The 25251-nt window shown below is 34.7% G+C and overlaps 2 protein-coding genes and 1 long non-coding RNA gene across 8 annotated transcripts; 1 reads left to right on the forward strand and 2 right to left on the reverse strand.

The window, feature by feature from the left end:
* Window positions 1–2681: 2681 nt before the first annotated feature.
* Window positions 2682–3730, forward strand: LOC117781580. 3 transcript variants are annotated; one of them, XM_034618352.1, is made up of 4 exons: window positions 2682–2837; window positions 2898–3030; window positions 3292–3499; window positions 3564–3730. In XM_034618352.1, exons 1-3 carry the CDS (start codon window positions 2700–2702, stop codon window positions 3468–3470), a joined length of 450 nt encoding a protein of 149 aa, XP_034474243.1. In that variant the 5' UTR covers window positions 2682–2699; the 3' UTR covers window positions 3471–3499; window positions 3564–3730. The 3 variants fall into 3 exon arrangements, with proteins under 3 accessions (XP_034474243.1, XP_034474242.1, XP_034474244.1); XM_034618351.1 differs by having other exon boundaries at window positions 3588–3730; XM_034618353.1 differs by having other exon boundaries at window positions 2901–3030; window positions 3588–3730.
* A 691-nt stretch (window positions 3731–4421) lies between these two features.
* Window positions 4422–24769, reverse strand: LOC117780040. 4 transcript variants are annotated; one of them, XR_004617055.1, is made up of 5 exons: window positions 24629–24769; window positions 24473–24567; window positions 24280–24409; window positions 24120–24218; window positions 4422–4435 (listed from the first exon to the last, which is right to left on the reverse strand). It is a non-coding gene; the product is annotated as an uncharacterized LOC117780040 (long non-coding RNA). The 4 variants fall into 4 exon arrangements; XR_004617057.1 differs by lacking the exon at window positions 4422–4435 and having other exon boundaries at window positions 24065–24218; window positions 24477–24567; XR_004617056.1 differs by lacking the exon at window positions 4422–4435 and having other exon boundaries at window positions 24066–24218; window positions 24276–24409.
* Window positions 14787–17079, reverse strand: LOC117780034 (protein escargot). Its single transcript, XM_034616403.1, has one exon. The coding sequence runs from the start codon at window positions 16902–16904 to the stop codon at window positions 15315–15317; it is 1590 nt and encodes a 529-aa protein (XP_034472294.1). The 5' UTR covers window positions 16905–17079; the 3' UTR covers window positions 14787–15314.
* Window positions 24770–25251: the final 482 nt, after the last annotated feature.

Raw genomic sequence — 25251 nt, forward strand, 5'->3', positions numbered from 1 at the left:
AAAAAAAATTTCCACTTTTATTTCAAAGTACTTTAAAGAAATTTTTAAACAAGAATAAATTTCTTTGCTCCAAAATATTTTACATTTGATTTTTTTGTTTTAATTAAATTTATTTAAAATTAACACCTCTTTCGCTCTATGCAAATTTCAATAGATGTGTGGATATTTCTGCTCTCCACATTTTTGCGCACTTCCATCTGCAAAATAAACACTTTGGCCACAACTTAACCCACTGTCATAACTCAATAAATCATCAACGATCAACAGCTAACACCTACCCAACCCAAATAGAGTTATATAACAGCACCGAAATGAAAAAAGAGAGACTTCAGGTGAAATTTTGCGAAAATAGACAAGTCAAAATAAATAAATAAATAAACAATATTGGATGCCCGCATCCTCAAGCTAATCCGGCGCCAAAAACCGCAAATACGACGAAGTGAAATGACAACGACATCAGCATATCTCAACTCTCGTCTCTCATCTCTCTAAAAAAGGGGGAAGAGGAAGATGCCACAGCATTTGAGAGTCTTCCAGCAGTAGAGTTGAGATCTGGCTATGGTTTTTGTGGCTAATGATGCGACACATTTGCTAATTTCTGTTGAAACCCACTTGCTGCTTGACTGAAGTTGTATTTCGAGTTCGAATTCGAATTCGCACTCAGACTGAGACTGAGACTGGAAAACTTGAGTGTTAATGATGCCCAGGTCAATGGGAGAGGGCAGAGACCACAAAACAGGTCTTCATCTCAAGTGTAGAGAGCTAAAGATGGAACTGTTAAATAGATCATTTAATAAAAACTTCACTCAGACAAATAAATCTAAGACTTTAATATTTACATTTTGATTTAACTATTTTTCTCTCTTATTTAGCGTTAAATATGGACTTAGTAGCTTTAAAGTGTAAGCAATTAAAAAAACAAATTAAATCTCAATACACTCAATTTAAATATATTTTTTATTACATTTAAATTTGTATTTTATTTTGTTAAAAGTAAACATAATTTTTTTTAATATGTTTTTTATATGCATTCAAGTGGAAAAATTATTTGAAATATATTGTTATATATATATATTTTATTTATTTTGATTGTTTTTTGTTCTTCATGTTTTTAAATTATTTTTTTATGATTTTCTCATACATTGACATTTTCACGAATATTTGCAATTAACTACATAAACTAATTTGATTTACTAAATTCATAAATATTTGTATACGTAAGTATTTTTAAAAGTGTTTTATATTTCATTTAAAAGCGTTTTCTTTTTTAATATAATATCATATTAATATGTAAAATCAAATACAGTTGTGTATATTTTTGCTTTGCTTTATTTATGGTATACACCCATAGTTTAGTTTTATGTTACAAAAAAAAGAGCAATACCACCCGAAGACTTCTTTTGTGCGTGCATGAAATTAAACCATGATAAAATTAATTAAGGCCCCCAAAAACACATCATTCAACTCGGATCGCTCTTTGTGTTAATTATATCGGGATAACTGGAAAGTGTGCAAAATTTTCGAATGATTCACTGAGAGAACTGAACAGGGGTATAGTGGCAAGTCAATCCGTCAATCTGTCAATCAGTCAGTCAGTCAGTCATTCCAATCACTTTGCGCTTTGGCTCGTTTCACGTCTACATTTCCATCTCCATTTCTATGTCTCAATGCCTGATTTATGATTTGCATAAAAAATCATTGGCAATTCTTTTACGGTTTTTATTTGTTTGTTGTTGTTATTGTTGCTGTTTTTTTCTATTTTTTGTATAACTTTTACCTTTTGTTTGAAAGTCTTGGCTGACATTTGAACTTTTCACCCACAATTCCATTTGCCATGGCGTTGAAAAAATCTTTTAAGGAAATATCATCGAACCGTTGCCAAAATGGACATTTCTCGACATTTCCTTAAATGAACACCAAGTGAAATTTAGCCAGACCATTGGCATAACAACAACTACAAACACAACAATAACAACAACAATAAAGGCTGCGCCTTTGCACGCGCCTCACGTGCAAAATTGCATTATACCCCTTTTTTTGGGAAGGCAAGGCGGGTATATTAATTTCAGTGCGTGAGCAACATGTGAGAAAAATAATATAATTTAAGTAAATATATTTAAGAACTTAATATAATTAGTAAAACAAATTAATTTACTATTAAAATTGCTTTCAAAATAAAAATATATGTTTGGCAAGTTTTGATGCTAAGAAATAACGAATTTGTGAAATTTCTTAGAATTTGTATTCTTAAAAATTTCCAATTGCAGTTTTACTAAGCTACAGTTTTGTGAGTGGGATTCAATTAAAGACCTTTGAAATTTAATAGCCCGTAAATATCTTTGAACTTGAATTTAAGAGCCTTGAAGTTGTTTCTCAATTTTACTTATAAATTATTTAATAAAAATTTCTGTAAACTTTCTAAAATATTAATTTTACATATTTTTAATAATTATGATAGTTGGTAGTAACTTCTAACACATCTTCTATCACTATTAGCTTTCAGTGCTTTAATAATTATAAATGACAGGATATAGGCTATAGTCGAACCCTTTCAAAATGTTTGAATTTCAAAATATCTAATATTTAAACAGATCAAGAAAGCACTGCAAATAGTAATTTGTAAAATAAAAATGATTTTTGATACGTTTCTGGATCGTTTTGAGCTGCGTACAGGATGTTTTGTGGTCTCCATTCTATATATGATCTTTATAATATTCACTTTACATTTGCCATTGGTAACGGACATTAAGCTAATGTCCATATTCGTTCTTTTGACGACCATCGAGAAGATATTCGAGTCGATTATAACTTTAATGTTAATTTATGCTGTATTCCAGGTTTGTCAATTTTATATTTATTTTACAGTATGTGTACTTAATATAACCTTTTTTTAATAGAAGAATCGTAAACTGATCTTGGCTTGGCAAGTGATCTCGCCGCTTATATATCTCTATAATGTCGCTCATATCGCCTATCTCAGTATTGTGATAGTCAATCTTAAATTGTTTCTCTTCATGCTTTGTCCCATGTGTAAGTTTAATTTAAAATTAAAAAAGTTTGAAAAAAAATAATTTAAAAAACTTTGAGGTCTAAAAGTCGAAAAAGTCATAAAATTATTAAGCACATTATGATTATTATGATATAACTCAATTTAAATTATTTTCAAAATTAGTTTTATTTTGCTAAACAATTTTATTGTTAAAAGGATCGAGTAAAAACGATTTAAGATTCGTTTCTTGAGATTAGTTAAATGAATTAAATATTCAATATGTTATCTCTCTTCCAATTTAGATCTGATAACTTATATGCTCATGTTGGTCAACTCGTATTATGATGAACTGGGCTACATTGAGGATTATCTGAATGATATGCAGTATGTGAGTAGGGAGAACTTTCAAATCAATACGCGTAATGGAACACTTAATGCTGAAGACGGCAGTGAGACGATAAAGCTTTCGAAAAGAATTTAAGGCCAACTTTGAACGGTAGCTAGCTGCAGGTAATCTAATATGCCCTCTCCCTTCCTCCCTCTCGCTCTCTCACTCACTCACTCACTCACTCAGTCCGTGTCGATCTCTTTCTTTTAGCCATGTTCAAGGCAAATGCCTGAGGGCTGTGCTGCAGGTAATCGGATATGCCACAAAAGGCGAAAGTCTCGGCGCATACCATTTTTTCCACCATTAGTTTATTATTGTTATAATTTCTTTATTGTCATTATTATATATATATATATACATACAGACCAAGCACTATATATATTTCTTTTTCAAGCTGCTTCATTTGAGCCAACACATTCGTAATTACCATCTACACAGAAGAAGAGAGTTGAAGTTGAGACTGGTGTCTGAAGATTGAAGACTGAAGACTATGACATGGAACGTGTTGATTTCCAGGCAACCGCAAATCCACTTGGAGATCGGCCCAATGAGGGGAACTCGGCAACTCGGCAACTCGAGAGCCACTTGAAATTATGCGGCTGTTAGCTACCAGATAACGCTTTTGATTACGACTATGACAACGGGGCCATAACGATGCTCAGTTGCAGTCACAGTCGCAGTCGCTTTGGAAAGCGGCAGTCAACAGTCAGCAGTTGGCAGCTGGCCTCAACTAGTCTTAACTTGGCCATCTTGGCGGGGGTGCCTCTGGCAGTGATGACAGCTTAGCTTATTGAAAGCTAAGACTAGCGTTTTCAAAGAATTTTAATTAAAGAACTTAAATAAAAAAAATTAAAATTAAAAACCAATTATTTGCTTCTCTTTTTTGATGTAATTTCATGGATTTCTTAATCAATAACTGCACTAGTTACAGTAATAATTAAGCTTCTTACATTAAAACTCTTATGTTATATTTATTTATTTACCTATTTTTTATTTTATAAACTATTTTATTACTTTAATACTTTTCTTTTTATAAGTCTTTGTCTCTCATTTTAATTCTCTACTTCATTTAATTTTTAACCTTGTTTTCTAATTAAAAACACTGACTAGCCTAACATGATTTAAAAAAATTAAAAGTTTTATGTAATTAAGAAAAAAGTAAAGTAAATTTAGTTGGGTCTTTTTTTAGTAATAATTTTTTGATTTCACCATTTATGAATTTCTTTTAATTTTTTGTATCAAATGCAAATTTAGAAAATATATTGAAATGAAATAAAAAAAATCAAATAAAAGCATCAACATTGAATTGATTTTTACGGGTAATTAAGCTGTCTTTTTAATTTTTTTTATTTATTTTTTATTTTTATTTATTTTCACTAGTTATATAATTTGCTTCTCATTTTTTGCATATTTTACTCCTCTGGCAACGCTGACCTATCATTTTTGTAAAGTTTAAAGTTATTACAATTAAAAAAAAAGAAACAGTAGGAGCACAAATAATTGGTTTTTTTGGTGAATTAAGTTAATTTATTTTTTTTAAGGATTTTTTCTTCGACCTTATTTACTTTTTTTAATTTCTGGCATATTTTAGCTGCCAAAACTCTGGCAACACTGGTCTCATGCGTTGCCCAGCTGCATCTGCAAAGACAATTCAAATCATTTATTTAGTTTCTGTTTTCTGTTTTTTTTCGGCTGCCTGACACTGATTCACATTCACGTCAAATGGCCAACGGGTGCACAGTAAATGAAATCGGTTTTTGATGTGCCACCTTCCCCTCCCCCTCTTTCTCTCTATCTTCTCCAGTTCTCCACTTGTGTTTGGCTCGCGCTCACTTGGGGCCCAAAGTTTGTTATGGTCTCTATTATTGTTTATGATGATGGAGTGCTGCTTTTGGTCCAGAATTCTATTCACCTTCATTTCAAATGCGACCGCCTATTTGTCGTCCACTCTTCTGGCATTTCTTTTTGACCAAGTGCGACTACAAAATGCATAAACAATCGACAAACCAATTTCACGTCTAACCAAAAAAACAAATAAATAAATAGAAGAAATAATATCTAAAATAAATGTCGAATGCTTTGCCCCCGGATTTTCATTTTACTTTATTCGGTTAGCTCTTTCTATATTGTTCTGGATTGAAATGAAGCCAAAGTCAGGGTAAATATTGAAGCTATTTGCACAGCGCACAGTGTGGCAAAGTCTGTTGTAAAAGAAATCATAATAATTAATAAAGTAATATTAAAAAATGTATGATTATACTAATTACGATATACGAAGTTGATTAAAAGTGAAAGTTTGAGATTTAAAATTTTAATTTTTGTAAAATTTCAAAGGGGGGACCCTTAGCATTGAAAATCGCAACCAAGAATTTTTAGGGAAATATTTTTTTTTACCAATTTAATTAAATTTGAATGCAGAATCTATAGGCCAAACAATGATCAAAATGACGTTCCGCTTCAAAATCGGTTCAGTTTTGATAAAGTTATGACAGATTGAAATTGGTCAAACCTTTGATTAAGCGACTTTACAAGACAAAATTTTTGTTAAATTTTACATGATTTTTTACCAAAAAATAAAAGGTCTCAGAATCAAGTTTAAAGTGTTGTGTTATAATAATTACGATATTAGGAGTTGATTAAATGTGAAAACTTGACATTTAAAAATTTCAATTTTCAAAATTTCAAAGGGGGAACCCTTTGCTCCAAAACCGAATCCAAGATTTTAAGGGGAAATATTTTTAATAGCAAATTAATTAATTTTGAATGCAGAATGAATTTCGAGGACAAACTATGATCAAAGTGGGATTCCGCTTGAAAATCGGTTAAGTTTTTATCAAGTTATGAATGTTTGAAGTTGGTCAAACCTTTGATCTAGCCACTTTACAAGTCAAAATTTTTTTCAAATTTCACATGATTTTTTACAAAAATATAAAAGGTCTCAGAATCAAATTTAAAGTGTTGTTTTATACTAATTACGATATATAGAGTTGATTAAAAGTGAAAACTTGAGATTTATAATTTTCAATTTTCAAAATATCAAAGGGGGGACCCTTAGCATTGAAATCGCAACCAAGATTTTTAATTAAGCTTAAATGCAGAATGAATTTAGAAACAAAATCATGATCATAAGAGTATTCCGCTTTAAATTCAGTCCAGTTTAGACAATGTTATAAAAGTTTGAAGTGGGTCAAACCTAACAAATCTAAATTTTAAATTATAAATATAATACCTGTATAATTTTCCACTGAGCCTCATTTACTATTAAATTTTCTCAGATAATTTCCCAAGAATTGACTTCGAACAAATGAGTTTCCAACCACTGTGTGCTGCAGTAACAAACAGCAAACATATTTTGATAGCATTTGAATATCTCTGGGCAAATGACCGCAACCCCGCCCCCAGTTTTGCTAAATGAGTATAAAATTGAAGCCAAAAAAATTGGGGAAAGAAGAAGAGACAACAAAAAAGAGAGACAATTAAGCTTAAGGAGCATTTCATTTGATCGACGAAGAAAGTTGAGAAGCAAGCACAAAGAGAAACCCGTGAGCAGAGAAGAATAGAGAAGAATGGCCAATGGGCTGAGCTGGCGTTATTTATGGTCCGCACTTGGATAATGGACCTTGAATGCCACAACAACAAGACAACAAGTGCCCCCGCATGTGGCATGAATCATAAGAAGCTGTGGGGGAAGAGGGAGGAAGAAGGGGAAACTTACATTTGAATTGCAAAAGACAAACTTTGGTTACAATTTTGACATTTACGGATCATAACAATTTGAATTTACCGTTCGCAAATGAGACCATTTTTGGATATGGTCACTCCAATCGGAGGCATTGCCAATGCCCCTGGGCATCAATTTGGACATGTGCCTCCATGTGTGTGTCTCTGTGTGTGCGTGTGTGTGCTTAAAGCGTCTGTTATTTTTCTAGCAAATATTTTAAGTGGCCTCCCCAGCTGAATGAGTGTCAAGAAGTGCTACACAGAAAGAAAAATACTGTACTAGAATCAACTTCGTATAATTTTAAAATAAATATTTGCGTTTCTTGAAATTCACACTAAAATCTAAAACTACATATCAACAGTCGTAAAATCTTAAATGATTAAAGTTTAATCAATTAAATTTTAAATTTACATACTTTATTTTGTTCTCAGTCCTGTATCGGTTTTCACTTTCGGCAAGATTGGTCGGAAGTGAAAATCCTTAGCCTGTTCTTATATCAATCTGGAAAAAATTTGAGAATTTAAGTCCAATAAAGTGATAAAATATAATTTTAAAATGTTTGGCCCAAATGCAAAGTGAAAAATTAAATTTTTTGGGAAACCCGATAAAATAGGAAGCAAAAACCGAAACAGGCCTGAATATTATTTTATTTTAAGTACTTAAAAAAAATTTCAATAGCGGACTTTAATAATTTCAATTTTAGTGTGATATCAAATATGAAATGTGGGATTTTCAGTACGAAATATTTATTTCTTTCGCTCTGTGTACATATAACTAGAAACCCCTCACTCTCACCTCCCTCTCCTCACTTTCTTCTCCTGGTCTGATCTGTGGATTCTCACACAGCTGTCCAAGGTGCGTTGCATTAATCAAAACTCCTGTTATGTTTGACAAAATTAACATAAATATGAGAACGGCAAATGGCATTAGATATAAATAAACACGCTCTACGCATATCCTGTCTTCCCCCCCGCTCTGCTCCATCCCCATTCCCATTCCCATCCTCCTCCTGCAACGGTTTTACTTCCGATTCATCTGGAATTTTTCCCATGACCTCTGAAAAGTTGTCGTACATTGATTGTTGATTTGCTCCTGTCAACATGCGTCCTGCTATCTTCCACCGAACTCACATGTTTGAGGTTAGGTAAGGTAGCTAGATTCCGATTTCAGCTTGTTTTTTTTTCTTCTAAATATTTTATGCATGCACACGTGTGAGTGTGGGAGGAAGAGCGGGAAATCCATGTCGATGAACAGGTTCTTTTCCTGCCTTAGTTTTTTTTCCTTTTTCCTTCTTTTTTTTGGTAATTTGAGCTGTAGGAAATGGAGCAGCTTCTTCTTTCTCATACGAATGTCATGTAGTCTTTTTTTTTTGTTTCATTTTTCTTAATTTTTTAGTGTTATGAGTTCAGTGCACCTCGTTTTTAGATCTGAGAATTGAGATTGAGATTCCTGATGAGTACTGGGGTCAATGCAATGACGTGAGAGCAAAGTCCAGGTGGGAAATGTGAGGTTAGGGATAACAATTGACGAGAACACGTTTGTGTTTGTCTGCATTTAATTTGTAGTTCCCCTAGTAAACGTATAAAACCACTGCAATTATTGTCATAAACAAATCTTATTGTTCATAGATAAGACAAAATGTGCAACGCACGAAATGCAACAACAACAGCAACATAAATGGCAACAACAACAGCAACAAAAACTACAACAAAAATGGCAACAACTGCACGGCAACAACACTTTTTCTTTATTTCCTGCATTTTGTTTTGACAATTTTTGCTAATTTGTGTGAGTGAAGCAGCAAGAACAACTAAAAAGCCGAAGCTCAAATACTTTTTTTCTAGATAGACATGTCGTTATATTTTTAAGTAAACTGTTGGAACTTTTCTTTTACATTTGTTTTTAATACTTTATCCATGCGCCCACTTAAAATATCTAATTAAAAGGCAAAAATTATTTATTTTTTTTTTTTTTTAGATTAAATTTAATTATAAATAGATAGATAATTGCCATGGGGCTAGCACTGGGAGATGCCTCAACAGCAGCCGAACCGCAGGGTAATTACCTATTACTAATACAAGCACACATCAAAGCGCTGACAAATTAGATAAGCTTTTAGTGAGAGTAGAAAAGCGAAAACAACAACAACAACAAAGCAGCGCAAGTGTTTTTCGTGGGGGAAGCGTGCGTCGCTTTGGTTGGCCAAACGAAAAGCGAGAGAGCAAAGGCGCGAGAGAGAGAGAGAGCTGTGAGAGTGTAATAGTTAGTGCGTGAGCTGAACAACAACACGATAGCATCTTCACACACACACAAAGGCAACCTGCTTGACTTTAGCTTTAGCTCTAACTTTAGCTATGGCTAGTTGGCGGCTTTTCACCCAATGCGGCTGAACCATTGTTGCTGTTGTTGTTGTTGTTGCTGCTATTTCGCCAATTAGTTAGCCACTATGGCTGCGTAGCGTGCAATATTGGCATTGGCATCAGTGTTGGCAACTTTTGTCTACTAGAAAAAAGCTATTAGTTAAAGGGAAGAAAATAAAAAAAGCCAAGTTTATCTAAAAAGGTGTCGGAAAGGCTATAGTCGAGATCCCGACCAACAATATATATTAAAGTACTTTATAGAAATTACTACCCATTAAAAACTACTGCATACTTTTGGGTGCTTTTATTGCCTAAATTTTAAATAAATTTGGTTAGCTATTACTTCCGTTCTACTTGTCCGATCTTACTGCGGTTTAGTGAGATAATAGAATATATTAACAGATAACGTGAATTACCATAAGAAATGTATTATCTTAAAAAGTGTGGGTGCAATGGCTTTCGCGATTTTGAGGGCTAAAATTTTTTTTTATATTTATAAAATACTTTATAAATTTCTTAAAATATCTTACAAGCAAAGGCAAATGTCGCTATTTCAAAAATCTTTCGCTCTCAAATATCTAAATATTGTTTTTTCGATTTGATAAACCTTAAAATTGCTAAAACTAAATAAAAATTTTTTTGAAAGTTAAAAAAAAGACTTTCTGCAGCTTTTGATTTTGTTCGGACTTTAACTTAATTAAGAACAACAGATTTGGCTTGAAAAAAGCTGAGCTGGCAACACTGTTTGGCAAACACGTGAAAAGGGGAAGCGGGCCGTGTTGTCAGATGGTTAAAAAGACAGACAAACTTGGGCCGGCAAACAGCAGTTAACGCGTTTTATTGTCTTGCAAGTGGCCAAGAGTGTGTGTGTATGAGTGTGTGTGTATGAGTGTGTGTGTGTGTGTGTGTATGAGTGTGTGTGTGTGTGTGTGTGCGTGAGTCTCAAGAACAACAACAACATGGCGAAGATCATTAGGCACAGATGGAGATGGTGTTATTATTTGCACGTTTTGTGTGAAATGCACTTGGCCTACAGTTCGAGCTGCTCTCTCCCTCTCTCTCTCTTTATCCCGCTCTCTCCCACACTCACTGTTAAATGCTTACATTAACTTTGTAGTTGGCATAAGCAGCAATTCTTATTGGCATAACCAATTTCCAGTTGGAAATCTCTAACAATAAAAGGAGTTTGGCAATACAATAAGTTAATATCACTTTTGCTGATGTTTTGCAACTGCAGCTGCCTGCAACTGACACCCCCACCCCCCCTCTGTATTGGCCATGTCACTGATAAACCTGACAACAACCGATTTTGGTGCCATAATAAAGCAGAAAAAGTCAAACGACAACGCAAAATGGATCGAGATCGAGCTTTATGAATATGCAAAGATTAAACAACAACAATTGGCTACCCTAAACCAGCCCCCCCGCTCCACTTCTACTACACACCACCCCTACCCCCTTTGCCGTTTGTCATTTTGTTTGCGCTTTTTTTTAAATTCAAATTTTTTTAACGAGCCAAAAACTGAAAACTTTCCAAACAAAAGGCTGCCCCTACAAACACCCCCTCCTGCCCCGCCAGCCAGCACCCCCAACAATCGATCCAGAGCAGATCCAGCCCAAATGAGGGAGCCCCAACGAAGCAGGCAACTTGCCAAAGAGCGACAAAAAAACAACAACCACAACAACAACAAACAGAAGACAAAAACAAAAAAGCACAAAAAAAAAGCCCAATGAAATTTAGCGTAAAAATTGAGATCTTTTGTCTGCGATAAACGTGAGCATTTTGTTTGTCACGACGAAGTGTGCTTTTTTGCGCGATCGCTGGCTGGGGAGCTACGAGCATAGATCTGGAGTTGGAAATGGAGCCAGACTTGAAGCTGAAGTTGGATCAGAAGTTTTCCTATAGCTAAAGTCAAGAGAAAAACTATCACTGGATCACTTAAATTCCAAAATACTGATCCTGCAACTGAAAGTTGTAGATTGAGAAGCGTTTAAAACATTTGTCATCATGTCATCGCTCTATCAATAAGTTTGCTATAGAATAGAGTTAGAGTACTTCTCTAGGTAGGATCATCTAATGATCTTCGAATTTTCTAAGCAACTTATAAGCTATCGATCACTTGCTGGATCGCAATATTAAGTATCTCAAATGCTGATCCTTTTACATTATACCATTATCTTCAATTGTACTTTTTCCATTACACAGTGAGGATCAGTTAGTAGCTCCTCAAAACTTTTATAAACCAACGATCACTTGCTGTTACTTAGTTTCAATGGTAATTCACAACCTCCATAATTTTTCAATTGAACTTTTTATGTTAACCAACGAGCATCAGTCATAGCTTTTATAAACCTACGATCACTTGCTGATCCTCAATTACAATTGTCTCAAATGCTGATCCTCTTGCATAATTCCATCATTTTTCAATTGAACTTCTTATAATAAACAGTGAGGATCAGTCAGTAACTCCTCACAACTCTTCGACTGTTTTCACTGCTATCAGTTGAATATGCAACGATCATCATGGACGGCCAAAAGTCATCATTGGCCAACTCCATTGGCCAATTGGCTTAAGTAAAAATTTGCCGATCAAGCGCGAAATTTGGCACACAACAAAACACAAAAACGAACAGTGCTAACAAGAAGGGTATAAAGGGGCAGACAGGCCACCTTTTGATACCCTCTGTCTTTTATTTTTTTGTTGTCATGTTTTTGACTATTTCTTTTTTTTTTTGTGACTGTAGTTGTTGTTGTTGGGTCTTTGTTATCGGCAGTTGCCAGGCCACAAAAGGCCCTAAATGCGCGTCTATTTTGTTACAATTTAAGACGCTTATTAGAAATCGTTTGCAAATTGTTTGTGCAAGAAAGCAGGAGCACGATCAGCTTCGAGTTGGTAACCTGAGTGTTGCACCTGGACCGCGGGAAGAGAGAAGGGAGAAGGGTAAGGGAAGGGAAGGCGAGCCACGAAATGCGTGCATATTAATTTCATATATTTACGTCGAGTTTTTCAAAAAGCGATCTGCACACGTGAGCAGCTCCAAGACTTGACTTTCCAGACTGGTTGCTGCTCCTGCTGATGATCTAATTTGGCAACAATTGTCGTAGTTCCAGTCTTAGTTGTTGTTGTTGCTGTTGTGGCAGTTTGTTTACCTTTTGGATTTTAGTGGGAGCATCGGGAATGGCGCAGATCCACAGACACTCACACATATGTGAAATGGCCTGACTTGGCCTAACCTGGTCTCCGCCTGGGCGATCAATTGATCTCGATAATGAGTTTGTTTCGCAGTGGGGAACGCACCCATATTTTATACACTTTCCACGTGGTGTATTCAGATAAAGGCATAAAGTTTAGTTTATTAATTGATCAGCTAGAGCTAGAATAAGATCACTACCAAAAATTATTTATAAGAGAAAAGATTAGCTGGAAGCAGCTTAACTTTTAAGTGTTAACATGTCTTAAAAAAATTATTCACAAAGAACTTTAAGCTCCCCAAAAAGTAGTTAGAAGAAAGATCAGCTTAAAAATTAAATTATGTAGAAACATATTGAAAATCTTCGCTATGAAGATCATGTTTTAAGATTATATTAACCAGCAACAATCGCTTATAAAATAGATCAGCACTTCTGCAAGAAATTTTATATAATCTTATTTAACAAGTACTTTTCATTTACAATGTAAGGCTCTAAAGATACTTTTAATGGGAGCTAGAACAAGATCACTTTGAAATTTTACTCAAATGCGGTATAGGCAGGATGATTCTTGAGATCAAGTTTAGAATAATTTCCACCTGAAAATCGATCATTCCAAAATAAAAATAACTTAGAGGTTTGAGGTTTTAATACGATCACATCTTATAGGAATTTGATAAATCTATCGATCTTTAGCTTTTTGAGATGGTAGGGTATCAGATGCTTCGACCTGTAACTGTTGCTATTACTTAACCGAAATAGTGTCGCTCGTGTAGCGACGCTTCGTCTTTTGATTTCTCTTTCCGCATCAATGGCTCTGGATCGGGATGGGGATCGCTTGAGATCTGTTGCTTTTCCACATATGAAAAGTAATATATCTGCGTATTTTGTGTTGATCTTTTTCATTAAAATAGGTTTATGTTTAATAAGACGTTGATGGAGCTCTCTAAGCAATACCTGGCGGATCTATTCGATCGTGTGTGTGTGTGTGAGTGTGTGCATGTGTTTCCATTTGATTTAGTGACTGCCATTTTGTGACTACCTGCCTGCCTACCCTACCCTCTTGCCTGTCCCTACACCCCTCCTCATCCAATCACACTCACATTGTACGCTTGAGTACGTGCACTGAAATTTAAATATAATTTATGAGCCGCGTTGCATATAAAAAAAAATAAACGTTCAATGTTTGGATCTCTGGCAAAAAGGCAATAAAATGTCGCGATTGGTTGATTGACTCTGTGCGAGCTTCGGAGCGATCAACCGATCGAACGATTCAACGATCGATCGTTGAGTTTGTTAATATTTATTTGAAATCCGTACGAAACTTACGAAAGAGGAGCATGACCTAAAAAGTTAATTGTGTATCGCTCGACAGTCCATTGGGAAGGCAAATATCCCCGATCCAATTTCACTTCCAATTGAAAGAGAGTGTATACAATTTTAATTACAGTTCCATTAAGAAATACTGTCCGTTTTCTTATGAGAAATATATTAGAATTACCTTTACTAGACTTTTGAAATCGCATGAATATTTTCCAATTTTTATTTGATTTTTTAATAAACTTGAGCTAAAAATTATGCCCGCTTATGTAATTGAGAACTATAAGAATTGCCTGTATCACCTTGTCTCCCTTCAGATAGAAAGATTCTCTCAAATTATTTTTTTTGTAGCTTCCTGTTCTTCCAGTTACATTATGAAACAATTAAAAAACCTTTAAAAAGTCTAATAACAAATAAAAAATCTCTAAAATTAAACATAGCATGAAATTGTTCAAAATAGTTTGAAATCAAATTTTTCTTTTTTCTTGAGATTCCATTTATTCGGGTTTCCTCGTTATACATGATACTCCTGTAAATGTCCTCTTTGTTCATTTTCCAAGTAGATTTCCCTGAAATTCAAAATACTCGCAGTGCAAATAGAAAGATTGGTTTTTTTTTCAGTGTTTTTGTATTTGTTGCGGCTTTGTTCATTCTTTATGCCGTTTAATAAATTACTTAAAAATATAAAACATTTTCATATCAAAATTTATATGTATAGAACATTTTCAATGTATGCAAAAAGTTTCATCTGGTATATCAAAAATATATATAATATATATATATAGCATTACGATCTAAAATACTATGATAAAAGGAGATACAAATATAGTACATCTATAATATAGAAGGTTTCTCTGTCGTTTGTAGCTTTACAGTAGTATATAGTAGTTATACAGGGTGCTCTTTAGAGTCGCTAAAGTTAGACGCCGGGGCGTAATACATTATGTACAGGACACTTGCAAATACTTTACAATATAGTTCGGTTTAGGATCATGACACACACACACACACTATATGTATATATAAAGTTGTGGTTAAAAAAGAAAAATCATAATAATAATAGTGGAAAATTAACAAATTAATTCAATTTTTTTTTTGCGTTTTTTTTACTTTTCTCTGGCAAAGAAAATGCTGACTAGAAAATAAGAAAAAAAATTAAAATAAAAAATGCTTAAATTAAGAAATTAAGAATTCCTTCACTGGGTGTGTGTGTGTGTTGTGTGTGTGTCTTGGGTGTTTTTAAGTTGCTTTTGTTTTGTCAAGTTTTCTCGAGCTATTTAGGAACTAATTTTTGGTGGAACATGGCTTGTGTACAACTTCTGGTTTTCTGGTCTATTTGAATGAGCCTATGGCTCGGGATAGCCGCCGTAGGATAGCTCCGAGTTGGAGCCTGTTGCGCTGGAGCCGGAACTGGAGCTGGAGGTGGAGGTGGTACCACTGCCTCCCGGACAGCCGCCCTCGTTGTGCTTCGTCAGCAGCGACATGCGCGAGAATGTCTTGGAGCAGTTGCCACAGGAATACTTTTTAATGTCCGAATGGGTCTGCAGATGAGCCCGAAGGTTGGAGCGATCGGCAAAGGCGCGATGACAGTGCTGGCAACTGAAGGGCTTCTCTCCGGTGTGGGTGCGTATGTGTCCCTGCAGCAACCAGGGACGGGAGAAGGCCTTGCCGCACATGTTGCACTTGCAGGGCAGGGTGTGTGTGCGTATGTGCATCTTGAGTGCCCCCAATGAGACGTAGGTCTTGTCGCAATCCTTGCAGCTGAAGGATTTCTTCACCTGATTACCCTCCGCGGCGGGACAATGGAACTGCTGATGTTTGGTGAGGCCGGAGAATGTGGAGTAGGATTTCTGGCAATCGTTGCACTGATAACGCGGCGGCGCGGATTTGTCCTTCTTCGAAGCGGCGGAGGAGGAGGAAGTGACGGAGGCGGAGGAAGTGATGGAGGAGGCGGCGGTAGAGCTGACAGCTGGCAAGGAGCAGACAGCAGGCGCTTGTTGTTGTTGTTGTTGTGTCTGGCTGACATTTTGTTTGTGCTTCAGCGACAGATCCTCGGGAACGGAGCAGCAACTGCCAGCGGATTCGGGTGTCAAGCTGCGCATGGAGTAATAGGAGCTCTCGGAGTAAGCGGGTGAAATGGGCGCATGATGCAGATGCTGCTGTTGATGATGGTGCGGATAACCCAGGGCAGTGTATGCCGCAGGATATGTGGGATACGGCAGAAAACTCTGCTGCTGGTGACGCACTCCCAGCTGCGGTCGGTGGATCATCTCGGAGCGCATTGGCGGCGACACGGAACTGGCGCGTCCGTGCAGATAATGATGCGGCGGCGGCGACAGCGAACCCAACGAATCCGATGGCGAGCTCGGCGACAGCAGCTCGGCAGAGGCGGCGACTGCGGCAGCAGCGGCTGCAGCGCTCAAATGCGGCTGATTGATGGTGCGATAGAATTCGGCCGTATAGTGCGTCATAGGGAAGTTCCACTGTAGCGCGCCATAGTTGGGATATGTGGGCGTGGGCACTACCACCGCGGCGGCAGAGGCAGCGGCAGAGGCGGCCACAGCAGCGGCAGCGGCCAAAGCGGCAGCTTGTGTCTGCTTGGGATCAGCTTCCACATTCACACAATCCACATCATCCTCATCGTCCTCCATATCCTCATCGTGCTCCAATTCCAATTCCATCTGTTCGTCATCCACATCGACGCCTTCGTCCTCGCAGCAATCGCTCACATTGATCAGCTCGTCCTCTGCCGCCTTTGTTGTTGTTGTTGTCGCTGTTGTTATCGTTGTTACTGCTGATTCTGCTGCTGCCTCATGCTGCTGCTTTTTCAGGCACAAATCCTGCGGCTCGGCTTCAAACTGATAATTAACCGGTCGCTTCTTCAAAGGACACTTGCTGTAGTTCTTTTCCACTAGCATATGCTCCACTGTATGCATTTTGTTAATTGTTTATTATTATTTGCTTGCTTCTCAATATTCTCTATATATTGTTGTTGTTTTATTGTCACTTTGTCTTCACATAAACATCGCGTTGCGCACTTCAAAACTCAACTTAACGAAACTGAACGATAAACTGCAATTTGTTTGCGCTGCTGCTGCAATGAACGAGAGAGAAGAACTGAAACAAGACGTCGCTGGCAGCGCCTTTTATAGGCAGCAAGGCAAACGCGGCTCAGCGCTGCGCGCAGGCATCGAGAGCACAAGAGAGCGTGCGCAGGCAGCGAGAGAGCGTAAGCGTTGACCCTCTCTCTCTCTCTCTGTGCGTGTGTGTGTGGGTGATAGCATGCGCTGCGGCCAATCGCAACGGCGCGCGCTTAAACCGGTTCTTGCTCGTTTATATATGTTTTATGTACTGCGGAGCGCGTACACTTGCACCAATCGCTAACGACGCCGCCGCAACAACAACAGCGCTGCTGTTAAATGCCGTTATGTTTGCTTTAGTGTGCCAGCTCCAATTTAAGAGAGAGATAGGGAGAGCGTGCGCCTCCAAGATCAGCTAACTACAACATTGGCAGCGCTCTTGCGCTTGACTTGCTGGAATTAAGAGACAGATTAATTTGATTTAAAGCAGCAACATTGCAATGCGCTCTTACTTCTTTCTGCTCTTTGCGTGCTGAGTTAGGACTTTAATAAAATAATAATAATTAAAACACAAGATTTGCTGAATTTTTTGCTAAATGCACAAAACACGTGTTGTGGCGAAAGTTGATGCTGCAAAATTAGAACTTATCGATTACAGTGCTGGGTAATCGATTTGCATGCCATTTACAGCACTACAATTGCACTAAGAAATGAACCAGAGCTGCCAAAATTACCTAAAAATAAAATAGGAGTGCTGCACTATTGGCAACTTATCCATTTTATAGCTATTTTCAAAGATCGATTGTTAAGAACATTTGAAATTTACTATCAGGCGAAAGATTTGATATTTTATATATATCTTGAGCTTTGAATCGTAAAATTAATGTCTTTAACACTTATACTAATAATGAATTTTACAAAATATAGGATGTAGAAAATTTAATAATGGAGTTTATTTGTAGGGTGGCGATCTCTATATAAATATTGAAATTATTATCAACAAATATTGAAACTGCTGTAATAAGTATGATATTTTTTAATCTATTTCTCCTGGCTTTCTCACCAAAAACTGCTAACCTTCCTAAAGTTTAGCCAACACTGGAGAGCTGTCTATTATTTATCTAAATGGTTATCGATTATGTAGATTTTGACATACATATATTTAATCGAAATACGAATTTAACATTTTCATCGATGTGTTTCACAAAAAGGAGCAAAACGATGTTTTTACCTCGCCCATAAAAAGGCTATTTTGTTCATCATCAGGTGCACGGATGGATTTAATGGATCGACCCACTCACAGGTATTTTTTGAAGGGAGGACTCAACACGTGCAAATTGACGTGACTTGACAACTGACGTCACAGGTAGCAGGGTTGATTTTCATAATGAGCTACGAAATTTGTCAAAGGAATGTAGACGGCAAATAACAATAAAAGCTGAAGAGTAAAAGAGTTAAGCTGTTGGTACTCTTAAACAATGTGCTCTTTACCTGATTTGCTTGTTTCATTTCCATTTGGTTTCGCTTGGCGCTTGTTACATCGACTCTTAAAAATCGACTCTCTTAAGTGTTGCCCCAAAAGTGCCGCCTGTTGATTGAATGGACCAAGAGGGTTACAATCCACAAGTCTAAATTTAGATGCCACACGCATGCGCCATGTGTGCAATTAAAAACAACATAGGGAAACTCAAGTGGCAGTCTGTAAAACAACAACAACAAAACCACAAAACACTTTCAGTGTTGTGTTGTCAGATAAAAAAAGGTGTTACTGATGCAACCATAAATCTTGGACCTAGCCTAAAGAAAATGCAGGAAAACCTGTGCTAGTCAGTATAGATTAAAAAAACAGGATAGAGAAACCCACAAAAATTAGCACAAAATTAATCAATAACAATAAAAAATAGATGGAAAAAATAACAAGACAAATAATTGAATTCCATAGTTTTTATTATTTCAATGTAAAGAGACGATTTTATGATATTTGTAACTTAAAAACTAAGATTCAGAAATTTGGTTTATAAAGCAAACAAATTAGCATTCAGAAAACATTTTATAAAGAAACTAGGCACAATAACAAATAAAAATGTATTGTACTATTTTTTAAAAATGTTCAGAAGTTTCACCTAAATATTTGTACATCTTGTCAAAATAGTCAATAAATATTATCTTTAATTAAGATAATTTAAATTTAATTATTTTTTTAATTTTTTACTACTTATTAACATCTTTTCTTCTACATTTATACCTAAAATTTTTTCATACTTTTTTTTTTTTAATATTTCAAAGTGTATTAGAAATTCGTAGGAGTTGAAATGAGTGTCAAAATTTATTAAATAGATTTGTCTTATATTTTGCACTATATACGTTTTTCTAAATTAATTTTCTTATTGCTTGAATTTTGTCTATTTACGATTCTTTTAATGTAATTTAATTTTTTGTACTCTTTGATAATTCCTTTCTTTCGAAATTGAGATTAAATAGGGAAACCTATGCCAATTGCACCGAGTACTTGGAAAATTGTTGCACAGCCCACACAGGCGAACATTTAACTTAATTAGCGGGCTTATCAAATGTTTGTCCCTGTTTTGCCCACTGCTGTGCAGATTTGAGATTCCCAGGAAGCAGGCAGAAGTCAAGTTTGAGATGCAGGTTCAGTTTCAGGTTGAGGTCCAGTTCCAGGCTCAGTTGCAGGGCAATACACGCTATCTTGACGGCCCAAATCCACAAAACCACCAGCATAAATTAATAGATAAACATGTGCAACGTCGCGACGTCCACTCGACTGACTGACCACGTACTGTGCCCCGGTACGAATGTTGCATATCCATGAGGCAAGAGGCATGAGGCAGGTACTCGTATGCTCTTCTGGGTGCGCTCTTATCTTATCGCACCGTTGTGGCAACCAGCTCTCTGTCTCTCTGACTCTAATGGAGCAGACGACGCTCGATGCGATGGTTAACAAAGATTTAATGATCTTGTTAACTAATTTTCCTGCTTTTTTTCTTCGGATGCCAGGTTGGACCACCCACAGGTGTGGCATGCCTCAAACCGCTGTGCAAGTTAATTAGTTTTTCGTTTGCAGCAACATTAAATCAAGCAGCAACATGTTCATTGAAGCTCCTTCTGCAACTGTTGACAACTCTTCTCATTGGGTCTTAATTAAACAAAATAGCAGACAAGATATTTGAAATCTTATTAGATTTTATAAATTAATTTTAAGATGAAACATGTGCTTAATAATTTTGAATTTTTGAAAAATACATGAAAATATAGGTCTTAGAATCATGTTTCAAGTTTTTATTTTCTAATTATGATATAAAAAATTGATTAATAGTGAAAACTTCAGATTTAACATTTTCACTGAAATCGCAACTAGAAATTTTTTGCGAAATATTTTTCTTACCAAATTAATGAAGTTTAAATGCAAAACGTTTGAAAATCGGTTCAGTTTTGACAAACTTATGACAGTTTGAAGTTGGTCGAACCGTTGACTTAGCAACTTTACAAGTAGAAATTTTTGTTGAATTTTACATGATTTTTTACAGAAAAATAAAACATCTCAAAATCAAATTTAAAGTGTTGTTTTATACTAATTATGATATAAGGAGTTGAATAAAAGTAAAAACTTGAGATTTAAAATTTTTAATTTTCAAAATATCAAAGGGGGGACCCTTAGCATCGCACCCATGATCTAGAGGAAAATATTTTTTTTTACAAAACTATCTAAATTTAAATGCAGAATGAATTTGGAGGCCAAACTATGATCAAAGTGGGACTCCGCTTGAAAATCGGTTTGGTTTTGATAAAGTAATGACAGTTTGAAGTTAGTAGAACCTTTGATTGAGCAACTTTACAAGTAAAATTTGATGTTGAATTTTACATGATTTTATACACGAAAATGAGAATCAAACAAATAATATATAAGCATTGATTTCTATTAAAAAAAATGAAAATAAAATTTATTTAAAAATTCAAATAATAAACTTATTAAATGAAAATCTTAAAAGTTTTGCATTTATATTTATTTGTTTTCTTGAAGCTGTTGAAGAATCTTCCATCTTTTAATTAATACAAAATCATTAACAATCTCATATACAAAGATTTATGTCTTATGATGAAAGTCTTTCTAGTCTAGCAGTAGACAAGTCCTCTCACAAACTTAATTAACAAATTTTTTGTTAACAACCTTGCATACGTCGATGAAGATGGTAAAGAAAGTCTTTCTCTCCTGGGTGGTTTTTAGAAAATTGTTTACCACAATTTTGACTGTCATGTTTTGGGAGTCTGGACATAATATCCTGAATGCATCCATAAAAAAGATGTACGAGTAAGAAAAAACTTTCATTTGCAACAAATAACAAAACAACAAGCAACTAAACGCCGCGGGTGCACATGATACTAAAGTCTCAGTCTGAATCTGAGTTCCAGTCCCAGTCTCTGTTCAAGTTGCAGTTGCATTCTTCAGTTGAGATCCCCATAATCCACACGCACTTTCATCGAGTGCATGATCCACAGATCCGTGTCAGGCAACTTCTTATTTCTTGATATTTTTTGGGGCCCTGAGTCAATAAAAATGCTCGATTGTAATTTTCACTGTGCAATTATTGTCTCAGCTTTCAAATGCGGTAGGGCACTGGGATCAGTGTTTACTGTACACTCACAAAAACTAACCGTACAATCCGCCTAAAACAGTCGATTTTTACACCAACATTAGGAAAATCGTCCAAAAATTCATAAAAAAAATTCTAAAAATATAGAGAAAAAAATTTGCAAATAATAGAAAATATTTCCATACACTGATATTTACACTTTGGTTTTACCATTTTGTTTAAATATGATTTTATTTTTTAACATATTTAGTTTTTGCATTAAGTAAAAATTAAAATTTCAAAAAAATTGCTATATTTAATTTTTTTTATTTGGCTTTTAGTTTTTTATTTTAAATTCTTTTTGAAGCTATATAAACTTTTTAATTTTTTGCTGTCAGTTTTTAAAAGCGAAAGACATGTGAGCAGTAAAAGTAAAAGGAAATCGCCTTCAATTGAAGAATAATTAAAGTTTTAGAAAATTTGCCTTAATTCTCCAAATTAGAAAACTGTTTCTTAATTTTACGGCAATTCTAATTTTAAGGCGATTTTCGTAAATATAGAAAATATAGAAATTTTCTGAGTGTAACATGCGAGAGCTGCAAAAGTAATTTTAAATTTTTACAGCCCAAGTTGGGGCATAAAATATAAAGCAGAAACTGAGTTGCTTTCAGGCTGCCACACACTTGTTAATGCCACACGTTGGCCAACAAGTGACTTGGGTTTTTTGGTTTTTTATCTTTGGGTTTTGTGGCTGCGTGTCCTTAAAACGCTTAAATGCAAAAGAAACACGAGTTTTTCATGTAACTCTCGGAGCAGACAAATCTCATTAAAAGGCGTCGCGTCTTTGCTTGTCGCCGTTGTCTTCATGCTGCATGTTGCATGCCACGGCAAGGAGTCTTCCTCCTCCTCCTGCTCCTTTTCCTCTTTCTTCTCATCAACCCTTGAACCCTTTCGCTCTCTCGGCATCCAAAAGGCGTTGTATTTAAAATGTCGTTAATAATTTGTTGTTTGTTGCAACTTGCAACTCCCTTTCTTCTTCTTCGTCTTCTTCTTTTGAGTTGGCTCATAAAAGTGTTTTTATTATTTTTGTTTCATTGCTTCAAAATAGGATTAGTACCTCAAGGGCTTGACCAAGTTATTGCTGTTGTTTGTCCATGTTGCAACACAAATATAATGGCTTAAATGCTCGTAAGATCATTTAACACGCTTTCGAATATGATTTGCTTTATGATCATACAAAATCCCCTCCGTAATGATAATATATAGCACACTTCCCACATCTATATTAAGCTTTTAGCTTTACAAATTTATCTAAATTAAATAAACTAAAATTATTATGTTAATAAATCAACTCGTTTAGTTTTATATTCATAATAAATAAACAAATTAAAATATACATAATATTCAATATTTAAAACGATAATATTTATACAAATGTGTTACAATAATTTTAAATTTATTTTTCAATAAAAAATTATAGAAATATTATTACGTAAAACTTTTAGTTTTTAATGTTCACATGTTTGTTTAAAAAGCTTGCTTGGTATCGTACAATAAATATTAAGGAAATCACAACAGTGTTTGGTTTTATTATATTGGTTTATTTCCATTAAGATTGTTTTCAATCAGACTATTTTTATTTCTGGGGATCGGTTTGTTGCAGCTCAATGAACCAAGAGAAAACACAGATCCAAAAGTAAATGAAAATACCTGTGGATTGAAAGTGCAAACAATTAAAAAATTAAGAGGTATTATAGTTTGATAATATTTACATAAAATGATAATATCGAATAAAATCCAATATCCAAAATTTAGTATCGTTACTAATATAATAAAGATTAAAAAGAATAGCATGCGAATAATACCAGTTATCAGATAACAAATTACTAGTGGACTTTTTTGCTAGGAAAGGAGATAGTATCAGTTAACACTTAAATTGGGCTATGTCAAACTTACCACCCATATTGAAATTATGAGAAACAAACATCCAATAAAATGAACAATTGGCATTATGAGAGGAAAAGGATGTTTCCAGCCATCACTGGATGTTCCTGTGTATTGTTTTCAACCTTATCAGAAATGATTACATTTTATATGGGTATCAATAACATACTATATCCCATAAAGTATGAAAGCACTCCAACTACTGTATCGACAATGGCTATAATTAGCATTCCCCATTTTAGCGAAATTACGCAACAACATTTCTGCAGGGTATACATTTTATCTAATTCACAGAAAAATTTGGAATATATACATATATATTTTTTTGTTTAAATGCGCAGAGCTTGCTTAATATGCTATAATCACACAAATTTTTAAATAATTCTGCTCAAGTTATAATAAAGTTTATAATATATATAAACCTTCTAAGTATTCGTATGTTTCTAAACAATTTCCGATATTTTTTTAGTTTGTTAATATAACAATTTAAATAATTTTATTACATTCCAACAAATATATTGAGTCTCTAAACTATTACAGTCTGTTGATTAATTTAGCAATTTTCAGTTCTGATTTTCGAGTTGTCTGAGTTCCATAAACCAAGAGAAGGCACAGATCCAAAAGTATATGCTAAGGACTTTGAATAGAAAGGAAAATCTTTTGAGAAATTCAAAAGAATTGTTATTAAACTTACTTACTAAAAATAAAGATGGACAGTGTAATAAAAAAATCGAGATCCTTAATGAATTCATATACGGCTTGGAGTACAGTGAATATTATTCGAATAATTCCAGTTACCAGATACCAAATTACTAGTGGACTTTTTTGCTATCGGATGAGATAATTTCAGGCTTTTTTGAATATGGATATGTAGAAGTACTTTAAACTTACCAACCAAATTGAAATTAATAGAAGTATGCATCCAATAAAATGGATAAGTGGCACAATTAGAGGATATATATATTTTCCCACACCACTGAGCCAAACTGTATATTGTGTTTAAAATGATGAAAAACAATAAATAATAGATGCGTTTTAGTAACATACAAAATCCTTCAATGTACATAACTACTCCAATTATTGTATCGATGATGGATACAATAAGCATTCCCCATTTTAGCGGAATAACAGTACAACATGTCTTCAGAGTATACATCTAAATTGTCCTTTTAAAACGATTTTATCGGTAGATTTTGAATATTTATTTATTGTTTTAATGTGTACAATTTGCGCAAAGCTTGCTTAAAATAAATATTTAATATCAAGACTAGCACAGTAGTTATCGAATATCAAAATGTATTAAAAACTCATTTAAGTTGTCCCATTTTTTTTTAAATATTATTTTTTCAGAAAAAAATATTGGTTAGATATACTCAACTCCCGCTTTAACGCGTGTTTAATTTTGATTTAATTATAATTATTAAAAACTCCATCAAAAAAAAAATAAAGAAAGTGCAGTTCCCACACTTAAATTAAGCCTTTGTTAATAAAAACTTAATTATCGTGTTAGTAATTCAACTCGTAAACTGCACTGGTCACTAAAATATGTTTATAATTAACATTTGAAAAATTAAAGTTACCATATTATAAGATTTAGTTTATTACTAGACAATTTTTACTTACACTAATTGTTTTTTGGTTTATTTGCATAAATTAATTTTTATTTTATT

This window comes from Drosophila innubila (genome assembly GCF_004354385.1).
Source record: "Drosophila innubila isolate TH190305 chromosome 2L unlocalized genomic scaffold, UK_Dinn_1.0 4_B_2L, whole genome shotgun sequence".
NCBI classification, from domain to species: Eukaryota; Metazoa; Arthropoda; class Insecta; order Diptera; family Drosophilidae; genus Drosophila; species Drosophila innubila.